The following is a 16,192-nucleotide window of genomic DNA, read 5'->3' as shown; positions in this document are numbered from 1 at the left end:
GTCATACTCAACTTGACAGAACCTGACAACGCTCACCAAGCAGGTCTTCTTTCCTGACGCAGAAGACCCATCTAGTGCCAATCATCACCACCTTGAATACCTTGCCTCACAATGTGGCCTTGCACCTTCTTGGGCTAGCGAGGGCTGAGCAGAAACCCAAGGCCTGCTTGGTCCCACCTTTCTCCACCACTGTTCTCCAGGACCCAGTCAGCCAAGAGTTTCTCCCTCCATCACCCTTGTCCTTTAATTTGCTGGCTGCATCTTCTCATTCCATGTGCCTACAGTTAATACTGCCTCCTAGGACAATGGTGAGGACTTGGTATCATGTCCTTAAAAAATTTGTGAAGTCCTGAGTTTTATTTCAAAGTAAACGATGTCAGTTTGGAGACAAAGGTGAGCCTCATTGAGGCCGTGGTCTTTTCAATTACTTGTTACACATCTGAGAACCGGACAGTGAATAGGGATGCCAGAAGAAAAAACCTGATGCCTTTGAGCTGTGGTGTTGGAGAAAAGTACTGAACATCCTGCCAAAAGAGCAAACAGATGTGTCCTAGAAAAAGTCCAACCAGAGTGCTCCTTGGAGACAAGAATGGTGAAGTTTCATCTTTCTTACTCTGAAGAGGCAATTCCTTGGAAGGGGACATTATGCTTGGAAAGTTGGAGAGTCAGTGAAAGAGAGGAAGACCCTCAACATGAGAGACTGACGCAATGAATACAGCAATGAGGTGATGAGGATGGCATAGAATAGGGCAGGGTTCATTTGTGATCATTCAAAGGATCATTATGAGATGCATTAGACTCTACAGCATCTAACAACTATGATGCTGTCTGGGAAAAGGGCACATTGTTACTTGATAAAGCCATGACAGTATTGGGTGGGGTACATCTTAAAAACAATTGTTTCCGAGTCTATTAAGAGCAGCAGCCTCTGTGGCATGCCAGAATCCTCCTTAGAAGTGAGGTTAGAGAGATTTCCTCTCATACACTTTGGACAAGTTATTAGGATGGGCTGGTTCCTGCAGAAAGACATAATGGTAAAAAAGGGTAGCCAAAGAGGTAAGACTTTCAACGAGAAGGCATGACACAGTAGGGATAGCAACAAGCTCTAATAGAGTAATCACTGTGAGGCTGGTACAACATTTGTACGCAGGGCAGTTACACATGAAGGTAATCTAATCACATCTAACACAGAGACACAAGTAAACACAAAGGAAGACAGACACCACAGGAAGATCATCAAGGAATGACACATTTAAGCAAGGATTTCTCCCAAGAGTCTGTATCAAAACTTCTGTTCCCTAAACCACCCAGGTGTGGCATTTAAAAAAGGAAAAAAAAGCAGCAATAGATTAAGATACTTGACAATCCAAGCGGACCAATTTTCTACCAAGTTCTCACAATGCTCACTAATGTTCTGAGGGGGCCATGTCTGGATCAAAACACAAGATCCTTGTCTGTCTCCCTCTTTCCTGAGCCAAGTACCCTTAGGCTCACCAAGTGACCCCGAGACATTATCACTGCTTCTCTTCAGAGAGCACTTTCTCAGCCTGGCCCTGGAAACTGCCTATGGGAATGAGCCCCACAAATGCACCTTTCCCTGACACAATTTCTGACAAATTGATTTTTAAGTCCAAGATGTACTCCAAGTTCTAGGCCAGGAAACATGGGAAGCAGTTTCAGAGCTCACCCTTTTCTAAGGACTTCCAGGTTTGGATGAAAGAGAAGACAGAAGAATAAGAAGGAAGCTTCCAGAATCATCATTTTCAAAATAAGAATCATCATTTTCAAAATATCTATAGACCATGCTTCCAAACATCACAAAAATTGCTGCTGCAGACAGGTGAATCCAAGGAAGAAGTATCTAACAGTGCTAATAGCTCCTAGTGGTGCTGTGATTAATGCTATAAGGTTGGCAACCAAAAGGCTGGCAGTTTGAACACACAGTGATCTCTGGTAGCCTAGTGATAGGAAGCTGGACTGCCAACCAAAAAGCTCAAAAGTATCCACCACCTGCTTCTCAGGAGAAAGATGGGCAGTCTCCTCTCTTGTGATTTATTGCCTCCGGAAATCTGCTGGATGGTCAGCTAGTGGTCAGTTTCAACCCCATGGTACACTGGAGAGTCAGCTATAGGTCAGTTCCAACTCCATGATACACAATTCCACAAGAGAAAGATGAGGCACTCTGCTTCCGGAAAGATTTATGCCTTGGAAAGTCTGTATTCTACTCTTTCCTACAGGACCACTCTGAATTGGAATGAACTCTATGGTAACGGGTTTGGTTTAGTTTGACTATCTCTCAATCAGAGGTCCCAGGAGGTACAGATGGTTAAGCACCTGACAACCAGCTGAAATGTTGCTGGTTCAAACCTACCCAGAAGTGCCAGTGATGTGGTCACAGAACGTCACAGCATTGAAAAACCATCCGGCACAGTTCTCTACACAACAGGGGTGGTTGGAAGGCAACTGAAAACCATCTCTCATGGCCTAGAGAAGGGGTATTATTTGCCAGAATTAATGAACTTGGAATAAATCTTCAGGAAAAAGAAAGATAAGACTATGAAAAGAGAACAGGGTGGAGGTGGAAGGGAAAGGTATCCCAGCACCAAGTTTAATATCTTCTTAATGCAGGATCTGGGGTGAAAAGGGGAAGGATGGGAAGTAAAAAAAGTACAAACCTCAACTCTCAGAAACAGGAATTTAAAGTTATTTTTTCCTCTACATACACACAAAGGATCTAGACTTTGTGGAATTTACTATTAGAAGTTCTCAGGATGTTGTTACTTGTTGGTGAGATGAAAGTTGTCAACAATTTCATCTTGTTTGGGTTCATCATTAATACCCTTGATACAAGTAAACAAAATATAAAGAGAAGTGTGATCCTACTACACAGCTGTGGTGGCCAAGACACCATGATACTGGTACAATGACAGACACACAGATCAATGGAATAGAATTGAGAACCCATAAATCAGCTCATCTACCTACGGTCAACTGATTTTTGACAAGGAGATGAAATCAGTTAAGTGGGGAAATGATAGCCTCTTTAACAAATCGTGTTGACAAAAATAGGAAAATTATCTGCAGAAAACTCATGCAGGACCAATACCTCACACCATACACAAAAACCAACTCAGTGGATCAAGGATCTAGGATTAAAACTAAGGACAATAAACTTCATCAGAGAAAAGCTTGGAAGAACTCTAGAAGCCCTAATCCACAACATGAACAGTTTTCCAAGCATCCTGAAAAACCTATAACTAGAAGAAAATAAAAGAGATCAATGGGATCTTCTAAGAATCAAATCCGTATGCACATAAAAAACCTACAACAGGGTAAAAAGGAAAACCACAGAGAAAAAAATATTTGGTAATAACATGTCTGATAAGGGACTTGTATCTAGAATTTACAGAATACTCCAGCACTACAACAAGATAAACAATCTAATCGCAAAACAGGCGCAGGATGAACAGACAGTTCACCAAAGACGACATTCAGATGGTGAAAGAATACATGAAGAAATATTCAAAATCCCTAGCTTTAAGACAGATGCAAATCAAAACAACTATGAGATATCATCTCATTCCAGTAACAATAGCAAAATTCAACAGAACAGCAAAAAACAAATGCTGGCGAGGCAGTGAAAAAACTGGAATTCTTATTCACTGTTGGTGGGAGTGTAAAATGGAGCAACCACTCTGGAAGGCAGTACGATGCTTTCTCAGAAAAGTTGGAAATAGAAATATCATTTGACCTAGCAATTCCACTACTGGGAATATACCGTGAAGAAATCAGAACTGCCACACGGATATATGCACACCTATGTTTATTGCTGCATTGTTCACAATAGCAAAGAGATGAAAACAACCCAAATGCCCATCAACAAATGTGGGATACTATGCAGCACTGAAAAAATAAGGAACTCATAAAATATACAAAATGGGTGACCCTGGAAGACATTATACTGAGTGAAATATCTCAAGTCACAAAAGGACAAATACTGTATAATGCCACTGTTATAAAATAAGACACACATGGGGTTAGAGGAAAACTAAGAGGGGATGAATAATGTACACTGCATTGAAAGAGATGAGAGAAAGAACTGTTTAGAAAGAAAATATGATTAGGTATTCTCTGCATAACAACAGTCCAGAATAAGAACGGCACAAGGTGGATGGGGTGTAGGGTGTTTGGGTAGGAAAGTGTGCAACAAAGAAAGACTTGTTTAAAAAACAAAAGCGAACTGTGGTGGTGGGTGGGTAGGGAGGAAAATGTGCAACAATGAATGAATGGAAATCCAATTCTCTATAAACTTTTGTTAAAATCTCAAAATTAAAAAAAGTTTTTAAAAAAGAAGCATGCTAAGACTCGGTAAATCTGCTGTCAAAGATCTCTTCAAGGTGTTAAGGAGTGATGATGTTAAAGAGTAAGGTGCATTGGATTCAAGCCATGGTCTTTTCTACCACTTATTATACATATGATAATGACTAAAGATGAGAGAATAAGAATTCAAAACTTTGAGTTATGCTGTGGGAGTATTGACTATCCCATGGACTGCCAAAAACACAAACAAGTTTGTCATGGACAAAGTGCAACCACTGGAGGCAAGGATGATGAAAGCTTTGTTTCACCTATTCTGGGAATGTTGTGAGAAGGGGCTGGTCCTTGAAAAAGGACATCATACTTGGAAAGGCAGAGGGGTCAGTGAAAAAGAACATCCTCAACAGGATGGACTAATACAGTGACTGTAACATGGGCTCAAGAATGTATCCGAGATGATGAAGATGGCACAGGAGCTTACTCCTTTTCTACAGATTTCCAGGTTCTGATGAAAGAAGAGAAGGGAGAACTATAGGAAGGAAGCTTCTAGAACCATCCTTTTCAAAGTACCTGCAAGCCATGACTCCAAATATTACCAAAAAGGCTACTGCAGATGGTGAAATCCAAGGAAGAAAGAAGCAGCAAGATTCAGACCTGTTGTTCATAGGGTCATTAAGAGCCATAATTGACTCAATGGCACATAAAAACAACAAACAGCATGGGAAAAGATTGCTGACCTTTCCCCTGAGCAGCAGCTGGTGAACTGGAGCCCCACGCCTCAGGGCTGGCAGTATTTCTTTCCTATCCACTAGATCACCAAAGTGCCTTATTACCAGAATAGATATAACTTTTATTTTTGCATTTCCTTACACATAGAATTAAACATGGCTGTTGCACAGGCTGCCCAAGGCAAAAAGAACATAAAAACAAAGAAGGGAAAATTAGGATGACAGCAGGGCAGGCAATTATATAACTGCCAAGATAAGAAAAACAACACACAGAAGCATAGACAGTTGCTCTCAGTGGACACCCCTTCTGGCAACCCAGTGTTGGCTGAGCTGTGCTTCACAGGGTTTTTCATGCCTATGGCCCTTTACAAGCAGTTCATCAAGTCTTTCCTCAGAGGCCCCTCTGGGTTGACCTGAACTGCCAATTCTTTAGTGGTCAGGCCTGGTAACTACCACACCACTCAGGGATGTCCCCTTCCAATAGCAACGTGGTGGGCAGTAGGCACGGGTCTTAAAGTTAAGGTTGGCTGTAGGCCACCTCTTAAAGGAGGTGCAGATAAGTTTATGGCTTTCAGAGTGGTGTCTGTTTGACTCACAACCGACTGAGACACATACTGTCTGCTCCCTTTGCAGATGTTGTATGCAGGAAAACTGGAACTGAACCATCGTTGCCCCTTCAGCTGGTTTGCAAAGGCAGTGAATTGCTGGGAGGAGACTGCCCATCCCTCTCCTGAGACATGCCTTTAGGATGGCAATGCAGCTTCTTACCACTAGGCTACAAGAGCTCCCTTTGCAGAAGAAAAGCAAGAATCTGGAAGAGATCACAGGGAGGCCAGGACACTGGAGACAGTGGGTGATAGACATGGTTAATGGGCTAATTCAAGCAGGCTGCTAGCCAGTCCACAGAGGCACAGGTCTATCTGGGCAAGTAGTTGCTGCTGTGTACTAGAGTTGGAACAGACCCATCCATAGCTGAATTTCCAGAGGGTTTTCAGAGATAGTAAATCGTATGAGAGGAGCAGCTGTCAGATTTGAACCTTTTGGGTTGGCAGCATGAGGCCACCAGAGCTCCCTTGGGCAGAGTACTGTCAGTGCTAATTCTCTGGTCACTGGGAGAGGTCCCTTTGTCACTTCTACCTCCACTAAGACAGGAAGAGTGGTATCGAACAATAGGCGGATATGTGAGCAGAGGTCAGGTGCAGTTGGCCATTAGCTCAGAGCTCTGTTCTGTTCTGATGAAAACTCTGTCCACCAACAGCCCTACCCCAGGGATTGAGCAGGAGGGGGTCAAGGGAGGAGACACAGGGGTCCACCCTGGTGCTCCCAGTTGGGTGCCATTTCTCTGTCACACAGATTAGGGGCTCACTGGAGGGTACACAGTTGTGGTGGGGGCCTGCACTTTGCAAACTCTCCATTTAATGAACACACAGGCCTTGCTCAGACTTGAGGGCCAGGTCAGAGGGGCTTTGTGGGCAGCGAATAGACTGGAGAAGATGATTGTCAGGTAGGACACCTGGCCCCAGCCTAGAGAGAGGGCTCCCAGGCAGCTGGATGCGCCCGACCCCCAGGCATACTGGGGAGCACTAGGCTTCAAGTTCTCTAGTTCAGGCTCCAGGCCCCTAGCCCCATCCTGCTCTTGAATCCACCTCGGCCACACCCTCGCCAGTGAGGCATCCTTAGCGCTTCAGCCCCCCAATTCTACAGCTCGAGATCTCTGGCCTCCCCACTTCACCAGGGATGCACCTCTAGGCCCCAGACACTCCACTGGGCAGCCCATACCTACCCCCCCGGTACCCTGAGCGCCCCTGGCCCTTTAAAGTCCTGGTCCCGCCTGTCCTCCCACCGGAACGCACGTCTCCCTGCCCGGAACCATGTCTCCCCGCCCAGCGCCCCCAACTCTGGCCGGCAACCGCGGTTCTCGGCCGACACTCCTGGCTCCCGCCCAGAACCCCTGTCCCTGCCTGGGACCCCTGGCGCCCGCCAGTCCCCTCCTCCCAGAACCCCTGTTCTCTCACCCGGCACCCCGTCCTTCCTGCTCTCCCAGGTACCGCTTGGTAGCCCCCTCGCCCTCTCCAACCCCCTTTCTCACCTGCGCTGCTCCCGCTCTCTGCGCTCTGCTCCAGGAGCCGGCCACGCCCACTTCCCGTCCAACAGGGGTCGGCGCAGGCGCAGTGCGTTCCGGGCCGGCTGGCCTCTGCTGCTCCCTGGCAGCCGGCACTGGGCGTGGTCTGTGGGCTCGCCGCGACAATCTCCAACCACAGTTGCAGGGCCAGGAGCCCAGGCGAAGCGGGGGGTCAAGGGGCCTAGGTGAGGCGGACTGGGGAGTGGAAAAGGGGGCTCGGGGTTGGAGGTGGCGAAGGAGAAGGGGTGCATAGGCGAGGGTGGCTGCAGACCCAGGCGGAACTAGCTTCAGATTGGGGGGCTGAGCAAGGATAGGTGGTGAGCATAGGTCTATTTACCTAATAGGAGAGTAAACCGTCATTGGACCTCCAGGTCCAGGAAGTCCGGGGCCTAAAACCCATGCTGTTGGGTGTTTCATCTGTTTCCTGTTGCTCCTGTGATAAATCACACCTTTGGTGGTTTAATGCATGTAGTTTTGTAGTTTGGAAATTTTGCCTAAGGCTTACCTCATAAAACCAAGGTTTCTATGGCCTGAATCATGATCACCTTAAACTTCAAGTGAACATCATTGCTCTTCAGTATTTTGGAGAATTCCCTGACAGACTTACCAAATGTACTGTCTCCCAATCTCCTGATCCAAGGTTATTGGTTGTTGATCCAAACAAGATGAAATCTTTGACAACTTCAATCCTTTCTCTATCTGTCATGATGTTGCCTATTGGCCCTGTGCTGAGGAACTTTGTTTTTCTTGATGTTGAGATGGAATTAATATTGAAGGCTGTAGTCCTTGATTTCTGTACCAAGTGTTGCAAGTCCTCCTTTTTCAGCAAGCAAGGTTGTGTCATCTCTGTAAAGCAGGTTGTGGATGAGTCTTCCTCTGATCTTGATGTCTTATTCCTCTTTAGAGTCCAGCTCAGCATACAGATTGAATAGGTATGGAGAGAGAATACAAACCAGGGTTACAGAGAATACAACCCAGGGTTATAACCTTCTAGAAGCTCCTTCTAGTCATCCATGTGGGGCTGACAAACCAGGAGACCCCACTCTCTTACCCCTTCTCAAACAGTACCACTAGGACGCTAGAGTGGTGGCCCTGAATAAGACTTGGGGTCACTTCTTCAAACCTGCACCCTGAGGTATATTATTCCATTCACCAAAGTCCATTTCCTTACCAGAAATGTGGGGACAAGAGCAGCCCAGCTCATCTGACTGCTGAGAGCTCATGGGAGTGTTTCATGGGAGTGTATGATTTCATATACATGGTGTTGGGTGTTTAGGGAACACTAGAGTCCCAGTTCAGGAGAGGTGGTACCTTGGCGACATGCCTTGCCTGCTCTGAGGCTGGACAAAGCTCACACACCTGTAGCTTCTCAGGAGGGGCTGTCCCATAGTACTGCCTGCATTTGGGACTCTGCACTGTGATGCTTGTGGAGTACTGACCATGCCATGGGCTACTAAACAAACAAGTGTCCTGGAGGAAGTGCATCCTGAGTGCTCTTTAGAAACAAGGCTGGTGAGAGGTCATCTTGAGTACTTTGGGCATGTTTTCAGGAGGGGCCAGTCCTTGGAAGGGGACATCATGCTTGTAAAGGTGGAGAGTCAGGAGGAGCAAAGTCCCTTGTTGAAACAGACTGACACAGTGACAGTGGACTTGGCCACAACAGAGATGGAGTATGGTGTGGGATCAGGCAAGGCCTCCACCTGTTCTCCTAGAAACAAGGGTCTAGTTAGAATCAAGCCACCAATGAGCAACAGCACCTTATCAAGGCAGGGCTTTTCTCTTAGGCTCACCTGTTGCTCAAGACACATCTGGTGCTTCCCCTGCATTGTGGTATTTGTCACCCCTTGTGCCTTACAGCCTGGTGCCCAGAATGCTTCTGTCTCTGCCTATGAACTCCTTCAGCCCTGGATGTCCCTCTGCATGCCATCTGATCTGCCAGTCATTCTACTTATCATCAACTTCCTCATTGTGCTGTGGCTGCCACCAATACCTGCCTCCTCAAAGGGGTGGTTCCTATACTTCCTGACCCCAGTGGTGGCTGTAACCAAAGGAGAGGACTGTGGGGTGGGTCTGTGGCAGTAGTAGTACTGCCTTTGTAGATTACATACTAGCCCTGCACAGGTTTGGGAAGGTGTACCCACTCCCCCGTGAGAAGGCATGGGGTACTCACTAAAGTAAGCACACAGAAGCACCTGCAGTGCCCACACTCCAGCTAGCAGGCTAGGTTCTGTCCATGAAATCGAGGCCTGGTGTGGGGAGCACAAGCCCTGAACCTCTTGCACAGCCACTGCGCCAGCCCCTGGGGCACCAGAAGGCACAGTTAATAAAGTTGCCAGAGCCAGATTTGGCTCCAGTTAGCTGCTGCTGTTTTAACTCTGCCTATGGATGGGATGGTATGCTGGGCCAGGCCCAGGAGAGTCGAGTCCCATCTGACAGCAAAGGATACTAGCAGGACCCCCTAGAGTTGACAGAAGCAAAGATGACACTCGGTCCTGCCCAAACCAAGTCCTGGGGAGAATGTACTCACTGCAGGGTCTGGGTCCACTTGGGTGACCGGTGACAGTGGTGGCTGGGTGGAGGTAGGGTGAGGACCTGTGCGGGGAGCTGCCCACCGGAAGTGTGTGGACCACCCAGAGCAGTCCTGTCCTGGCGGCCTGGCTGTGGCACAGATCAACTGCTCAGGGAGCCAGGTAGGGTGACCATCCCAAGTGATACTTTCCCATCTAGCTGTGTGTTTTCTTTGCTTCCAGAGCAGCTTCCTGGGCACTGTTCCAGGGAGCAACGGGAGCATTGATGTGTCCTGGCAAGAGTTTGTGCTTGATAATGGGAGCTCTCATTAGATCAGGGTGCTCCACGTAGACTTAGTCAAGTCTGCACAGAGGGGCAGAGGTGTGGACACAGGGGTCCATGGCATCACGTGGGAAGCTGTCTGTGCTCCTCGCCCCCTAGAGTGACCTGTGAGTGCGTGGAGTAGCCATTCCAGGCAGGTGTGGGCAGAACGGGGCACATGATAGGGGCAGCAGTCACAGATGGTGACTGATCACCAGGAGGACTGTAGAGCCTTTTCAAACCCTGGCATGTGTCCACTTCTGAGGGCCTGTGGGAACGTGTGCTGAAGTGGCCCCCAACAAACAGCACCTACTCTAAGCCTCAGAGCTGGGACTTGGGAGCAGAGAACAGGGACTTGGAGGGCCAAAAGCGCCAGCTGGGGTCATGGTGAGGGCAAAGAGCATCCTGAGGCTGGGCCAGAGAGGTCTCCTCCACAGCCACACAACTGGGGGGGGGGGGGATGATGGTCAAGGCCTCTCCCCTCATCAGGTGTCCTACCAGTGGAGATACTGGACATGTTGTGAATTGCTGACCATATCTGACCTATCTCTATGTGGGGTCCCCCATGAGTCCACCTGGCTGACCAGTACAAAGGGCTTTAAGGACTTGTACTCTGGATGCTGGAGAGTCTGATCAGGGTGAGGAGAGAAGTAAAGGGAGGAGAGCAGGTTGAGAGGAGGGGCCTTAACTGAGACAAGACAAGCCTCTGACCAGCACAAAGCCAGCTTTAATAGTTTCTGTGCCCAGGGAGCAAGCAAGGCAAAGTGTTTGTCAACAAGGCTGGGCCCAATGGCCTTCACACAAAGTAGGCCGCGAGGGCGGACATCTTGTCCTTTGGCCTTCGGGTGCTGGGCTTCCCAAATGGTCGACGCCCTCGGCCACGCCCTCGGCCTTGCCTGCGGCCAGGGCCACAGCGGTGCATGGGATGGCAGGCTGCCGCATGCTTCAACTCCACCAGCTCCTGGAAGATGGGGTCACAGAAGACACAGCCTGTGTGCTGGGTCTCACCACCAGGCAGTGGGGACTTTGCCTTGTTGAAGTCCACATCCAGCAGGGCAGCCTCGCAGACCCCACAGGTATCGGCAGCCACTCGCACTCGGTGGGCATTTTCGAAGCAGCGGGCCACTACATTGCACCTGTTGCAGGCCACCTTCCACTTGGGGCCAGAGGTGGGGTCCAGCACCAGCACACCGTTCTCGCACTCCACACACTGCCCAACACCCTGCATGCTCAGTGAGTGCTGGCAAGTGGGGTGTGTGCACTCATTGCAGCCCATGCCTGTTGGGTGTAAGGGCAAAAAAACTTACTTCTATTCCCATTCCACCAGGGGTGGGGGGGGTCCCCAGATACTTCCTGGTCCCCATACCACCCTTCACTCTGTGGCACACAGTGGCGTGAACCAGGGGTGGAGGTCCCCAGTGTTCTCCTGGCCCCTCTGCCGCCCCCAACTCCAGTCTCAGCACTCTGGAGCCCCTCTTTTCCAGCAGAAAATGCTCCTCAGCCTCGCTCTGGGGAGGTCCTAGGGTCTGGAAGTTTCTTTGCCTGCAGCGCTCTAGCTGGACAAATCCCAGCCCCAAGCCCCCTCCACTATGCTTCTGTACCTCTCACTGACCAGCTCAAAGTAGAGACCCCTGCTCTGGAAGCTGCTGGTGGGTGGGTATTGGTCTTCCCCATGGCCTAGACTCAGGCTGTACCAGCCTGCAGTGCCACCTTGCCAGCCTGTAGCATCATGTGCCAGCCTACAGCATCACCTTGCCACTCTGCAGTGTCATGGTGCCACCCCACCATGCTCCAGAATCAACCATTCTACCCTGTGGCACTTCATGGAATGGAGGCACACATCTGGCATCAGTGGCTCACCACTTGCAAAGTGCAGTGCTGACACCTGAGACCAGGTGGTCCTGACTGTAGGTTGCTGGGCAGGACCTTGACTGGCTTCTGGCAGTAGGACAATTTCCACATTGCTTGTGCACCGCTCACTCTTAAGAGAATATGTGGCTGTGGGTGCCCGTGAGGGCAGTCCTGTGTCAGCAGGCTTTTAGTCTGTGGCACGCCTGCTCAGCCTGGCCAAAGGTGGGTGCTTCCAGACACTGGAGTGGCAGCAGCCCTCCACTTCGGCCTATGCTGCACGCAGACCACAGGTGTGTGTGGGGTAGGGGTGTGTGTGGGGGGGGGTGCCCGAGTGCCCCAGGGAACCAGTCATGTGGGATACACCCACCTTTCTTCATGTCCCGGAAGGGTGGGCGGTTGTAGCAGTAAGGACACAAGGGATAGCTCTTGCCCCGCGAGCCTGATGACCACAGGACCAGTTCGAAGTCATCCAGTGGGCACCGTAGTTCTTTGTACAGCTTGATGCTGCCATTCTGGGGCAAGGTGTAGGTGTCGTCACAGTGTGAGCAGTGCAGGCGGCTGGGCTTGGCCTGTGGACAGCATGCAGAGTGGCATGGTCAGAAAATGTGAGCAGTGCACACCTGGCCTGTGAGCAGTGTGCAGAGTGGTGTGGGAAGATAGTATGAGAAGTGAGCAGTGTAGGTGGCTGGGCCTGGCCTGTGGGCAGCGTACAGAGCAGGGTGGTTAAATGGACACAGCTTGGCCTGGCCTGTGGGCAGCGTGCAGAGTGCAGTGGGAAGACAGTGTGAGCACTGAGCTGTGCAGGTGGCTGGGCCTGGCCTGTGGGCAGCGTGCAGTGGGATGGGACGTTGGTAGGACCATCCACATCCTCTACTCTGACCCTCTCTGTAATATTGCTGAGCCATTGCAAGGACATCAACCTAAGCCCCTGCCTGCAAATGGGTGCTTTTGGTCCCTGCAATCGTTAGTGCCTGTAATCAAGACAAGCAAGTGTGACTCCAGGGTTCATCCGCATGGAATCCCTAGAGGTGCTCACTGGCAAGGCTAATTCAAGCCTCTAACTGCTTCCATGATGTGACCAGAACATTGTTCCTGGATGAGCAAAGCAGAAGCAGAGCTCTGAAGGGGCCAGGACTTGCCCACCTCCTGACTTCTCCACCTACCTGGATGTACTTCATGAACCGGTGACACTTTCCACAGCGAGAGAGGGGTTTGCCTGTGGCAGCCAGGGGTGAGAAGGACACCTCCATTAGCTCATCCATGCCTGGAAGCAAACAGAGCCCATGAGGCCTGTCCTGGAAAGGGGCCTCCAGGCTGCAGCAGGCACTGGGCATTCAGGTCCATGGGGCACAGATGAAGAACAGGCCTCCCCCTGCTTTGATGAGGGCTTGGGAAACTTGGCATACTATAAGAGGCAGTCTTGAGTCCACTCTCCAGCCATCCACCTGGGCAGGGAGTGTACATGCACACAGTGCCCTTTGGGAACATGCTTTGGATCCTAGGGTGAATGTGCACAATCCTCAAGGACAAGTGTGCAAAGGCCCTAGAGGGAAGTATACAGTGTCTGAGGGTAAATGTATCCACTCCCTATGTGTGGGGAATATATTCCCTGCAAGGGGATATATTGTCCTGGTGGGGGGAGATACAGTCCTCAGGAGTAAGGAGAGGCATAATCCTCAATTGGGGTGAGGGTGGGAGGAATATACTGTCCCGTTTCATTGTGTGTGTGCACACACTGTCCGTGTGTGGGATGCAGTCTCTGCAGGAGGGGGAATATACTGCCCCTATAGATGGACACATAGTCCTCATGGTAGGGAGAATACCATGCCTCTGTGGGGGCATATACTATTCCCATGGGGAGATTATACTGTCCTCATGGTGGGGTTACAAAATCCCTGTGTGGGGTGATATTACTGTCCCTGTGGCAGGAGGTACATAATCGCTGTGTGATAAGTCTACAGGCTCCTGGCAGTAGGCCACTTCTTGTGGTCAAAGCATCCTGTTTGAAGCATGTGTCCAGGCTTAACCAAACCATGTGTGCTGTGGATACCCCTGCATGCTCACCCTGACAACAACCAGCAGGCTGAACCCTCCTCCCACCTCTGGAAAGTACTGTGCAGAAGCTTCCACATGAAAAAAGGATGGAAAATGATAATGCCCTGTGCTCCTGGCAGTTTTTACCAGGATAGTCAGAAATGGCCGTTTGGACAGGCAGAGTTCCTGAGAGCATTGAAACCTGTGGCAGGGGCCTGGGACCAAGAACTCACCAGCAATGGAGTCAACGAAGTAGTGGAACTTCCTCTTAAAGATGTCTAGGGTGTGCTCGAGCACCTGGTGGTAGTCAGCCCTGCCCTGTGCAATCATGTTCAGCTGCTTCTCCACAGCACTGCGGATGGTGGGGAGTACCAGCTCCACATCTGGAGGTGAAGTGGGGTGTGGATGGGCTTGAGTGGTTGTGCCTCAATACTGAGGTGCCCCTATGGTTCCAGTGAGACCCCTTGTGCCTCTGGGCTGCTGGTCCAGCACCAGACAGTCCCAGATGGCCACCCTAATGGCAATCTTGCCCTCCTGCTGGAGTCTGCAAAGGACAAAGCTGGGCAAGTACTGTGGAGAGGACTCTATGCTTAGATGGATGGCCAGCTGGGGAAGGCCCTCACCCCACCCAGATTCTCGGACATGCTGGCCCATGCATTACCCCCACAGTGCATGGGGAGAGTCCTGTTGGGAGAACCAGGCACTCAGCCAGCCCTGGAGGGGAGGTGACCCAGCTGACCGATCTTGTAGTAGCCATGCACCAGGACGATGCCAAGGTTGGTGGGCTTGAGCCGGCGCCCACTCTCCACAGTGACGTAGTTCCGCTGGCAGATGTTGTTGATGTGCACGGGGATGCTGGCATCCGTTCCTACAATGCATGAGCTAGAATGTCCTGCTGGCCTTCCCACTCATCCATCACAATGTCATCCATCAGTGTTACGCCATGCCCCTATGACCTCAAGAAACGCCCTCCTGGCATGGCTGCTTATTCCCATTTTCAGACAAGACTCTGGGAGGTGAGATTATGTAACCAAGGCCACAGAGCTCATTAGCATCTTCTCCTGTAGATCTTCTCGTTCCCTCTCCTGTCCCACACTTGCCCTCCTCACATTCCTTGCACCCTGCCTGGCTGCATGAGGGCAGGGCTTTTGGGTTCAGCAAGCTGTCCTCTCGTTTTCATGGCTGCCTCTGCAACTTCCTGAGTATGTGGCCCAGAAGAACAAGTGCTGCTGGTGAGACATGTGGATGTTCTGCCTCTGTGTCCTCAGGTCCATGTGCTCACTGGCCATGAGCCCACATGAACACCCCAGATGCAGTGACAGCACTGGTAGGACATGTGGCTGCTCTGATTCCATATCCTCAGGTCCAAGCGCTTGCTGGCCATGAGCCCACCTGATTGCCCCAGGGTGTGATAGAATCAGTTGGACATGTGGCTACTCTGCCTCCACATCCTCAGGTCTAGGTGCTCGTTGGCCAGCAGCCTACCTGACCACACCTCCACGAAGCTCCTGTCCCAATACTGATGATGCCAGGCTTCATCCAAAACCAGGCACTAGCCCTATCTGACCAAAACTGTGAAAAGACAGGTTGAGGGGCCACAAATGGTCCCTAGATCTGTTCCCATCCTGCCACCAAGCCTTTCCCTTTCAAACTGGCAGCCTTGAACCACTGCTGCCCCAGGAAGCCATGGGTAGCAAGCACCCTGCCACTCCTCAGTCTGTGGTCCTCACCTTGTGGGGCTCTATTCTTGGGAGAAAACAAAACACCTCATATTGACTTGTGTTCAAGGGAGTAAAAAGCATGCTCACTGTATGCTGACCAGGGCCAGCTTATGTGTCCCATGTTGTCTGCCCTCCTGAGATGGCTGAGTGAGGGCTGCACATGGTGGCTAGAGGCTCATTATGGGCTGGGAGGCTCAGAAAGGCCCTTTCCACACAAGCCTGTGTGTTGGTCTTTAGGCTTGGCCATGGACAAGCAGAGCAGCGCTGTCCCCACTGGAAAGGAGGCTGGGAACACTGGGAAGCAATACTTACTCACCCCCAGGACCTGCCTGGGATACCAGATGAAAGAATAAAAGGTGTTTTGTCAAGTGGCCAATAAAGAAGCAGGGAGCAGAACTCAGATGCAAAGTCCCTTCATGGCTTAGACCTGCCATAACAACAGCTCTGCAGAATATTATCCAGGCTGGTCCGGGCACACAATGACTTGTAGGTGCTTCTGAGCAGGGAGTGTCAGCCATTTCCACAGTGACAGATGTGCCTGGCCACAGCCAGGATGCAAGCAGAGAAACAACACCCACCTCTCTAGGAGA

General features: G+C 50.3%; 1 protein-coding gene across 1 annotated transcript in view; it reads right to left on the bottom strand.

The window, feature by feature from the left end:
* Window positions 1-10,790: 10,790 nt before the first annotated feature.
* TOP3B (topoisomerase (DNA) III beta) overlaps window positions 10,791-16,192 on the bottom strand; it is a 19,809-nt gene continuing 14,407 nt past the window's right edge. Inside the window, exons 13-17 of the mRNA XM_006894554.1 lie at window positions 14,621-14,749; window positions 14,115-14,264; window positions 13,011-13,111; window positions 12,215-12,416; window positions 10,791-11,274 (exon numbers count right to left, since the gene is read on the bottom strand). Of these exons, the coding sequence (XP_006894616.1) occupies window positions 10,793-11,274; window positions 12,215-12,416; window positions 13,011-13,111; window positions 14,115-14,264; window positions 14,621-14,749 (1,064 nt within the window). The 3' untranslated portion in view covers window positions 10,791-10,792. The remainder of the gene's footprint in view (window positions 11,275-12,214; window positions 12,417-13,010; window positions 13,112-14,114; window positions 14,265-14,620; window positions 14,750-16,192) is intronic.

The sequence above is a fragment of the Elephantulus edwardii genome, unplaced genomic scaffold (assembly GCF_000299155.1).
Source record: "Elephantulus edwardii isolate Elephantulus edwardi_28Jun2011 unplaced genomic scaffold, EleEdw1.0 scaffold00146, whole genome shotgun sequence".
NCBI classification, from domain to species: domain Eukaryota; kingdom Metazoa; phylum Chordata; class Mammalia; order Macroscelidea; family Macroscelididae; genus Elephantulus; species Elephantulus edwardii.
This window is presented reverse-complemented; position numbering and strand designations above follow the sequence as displayed.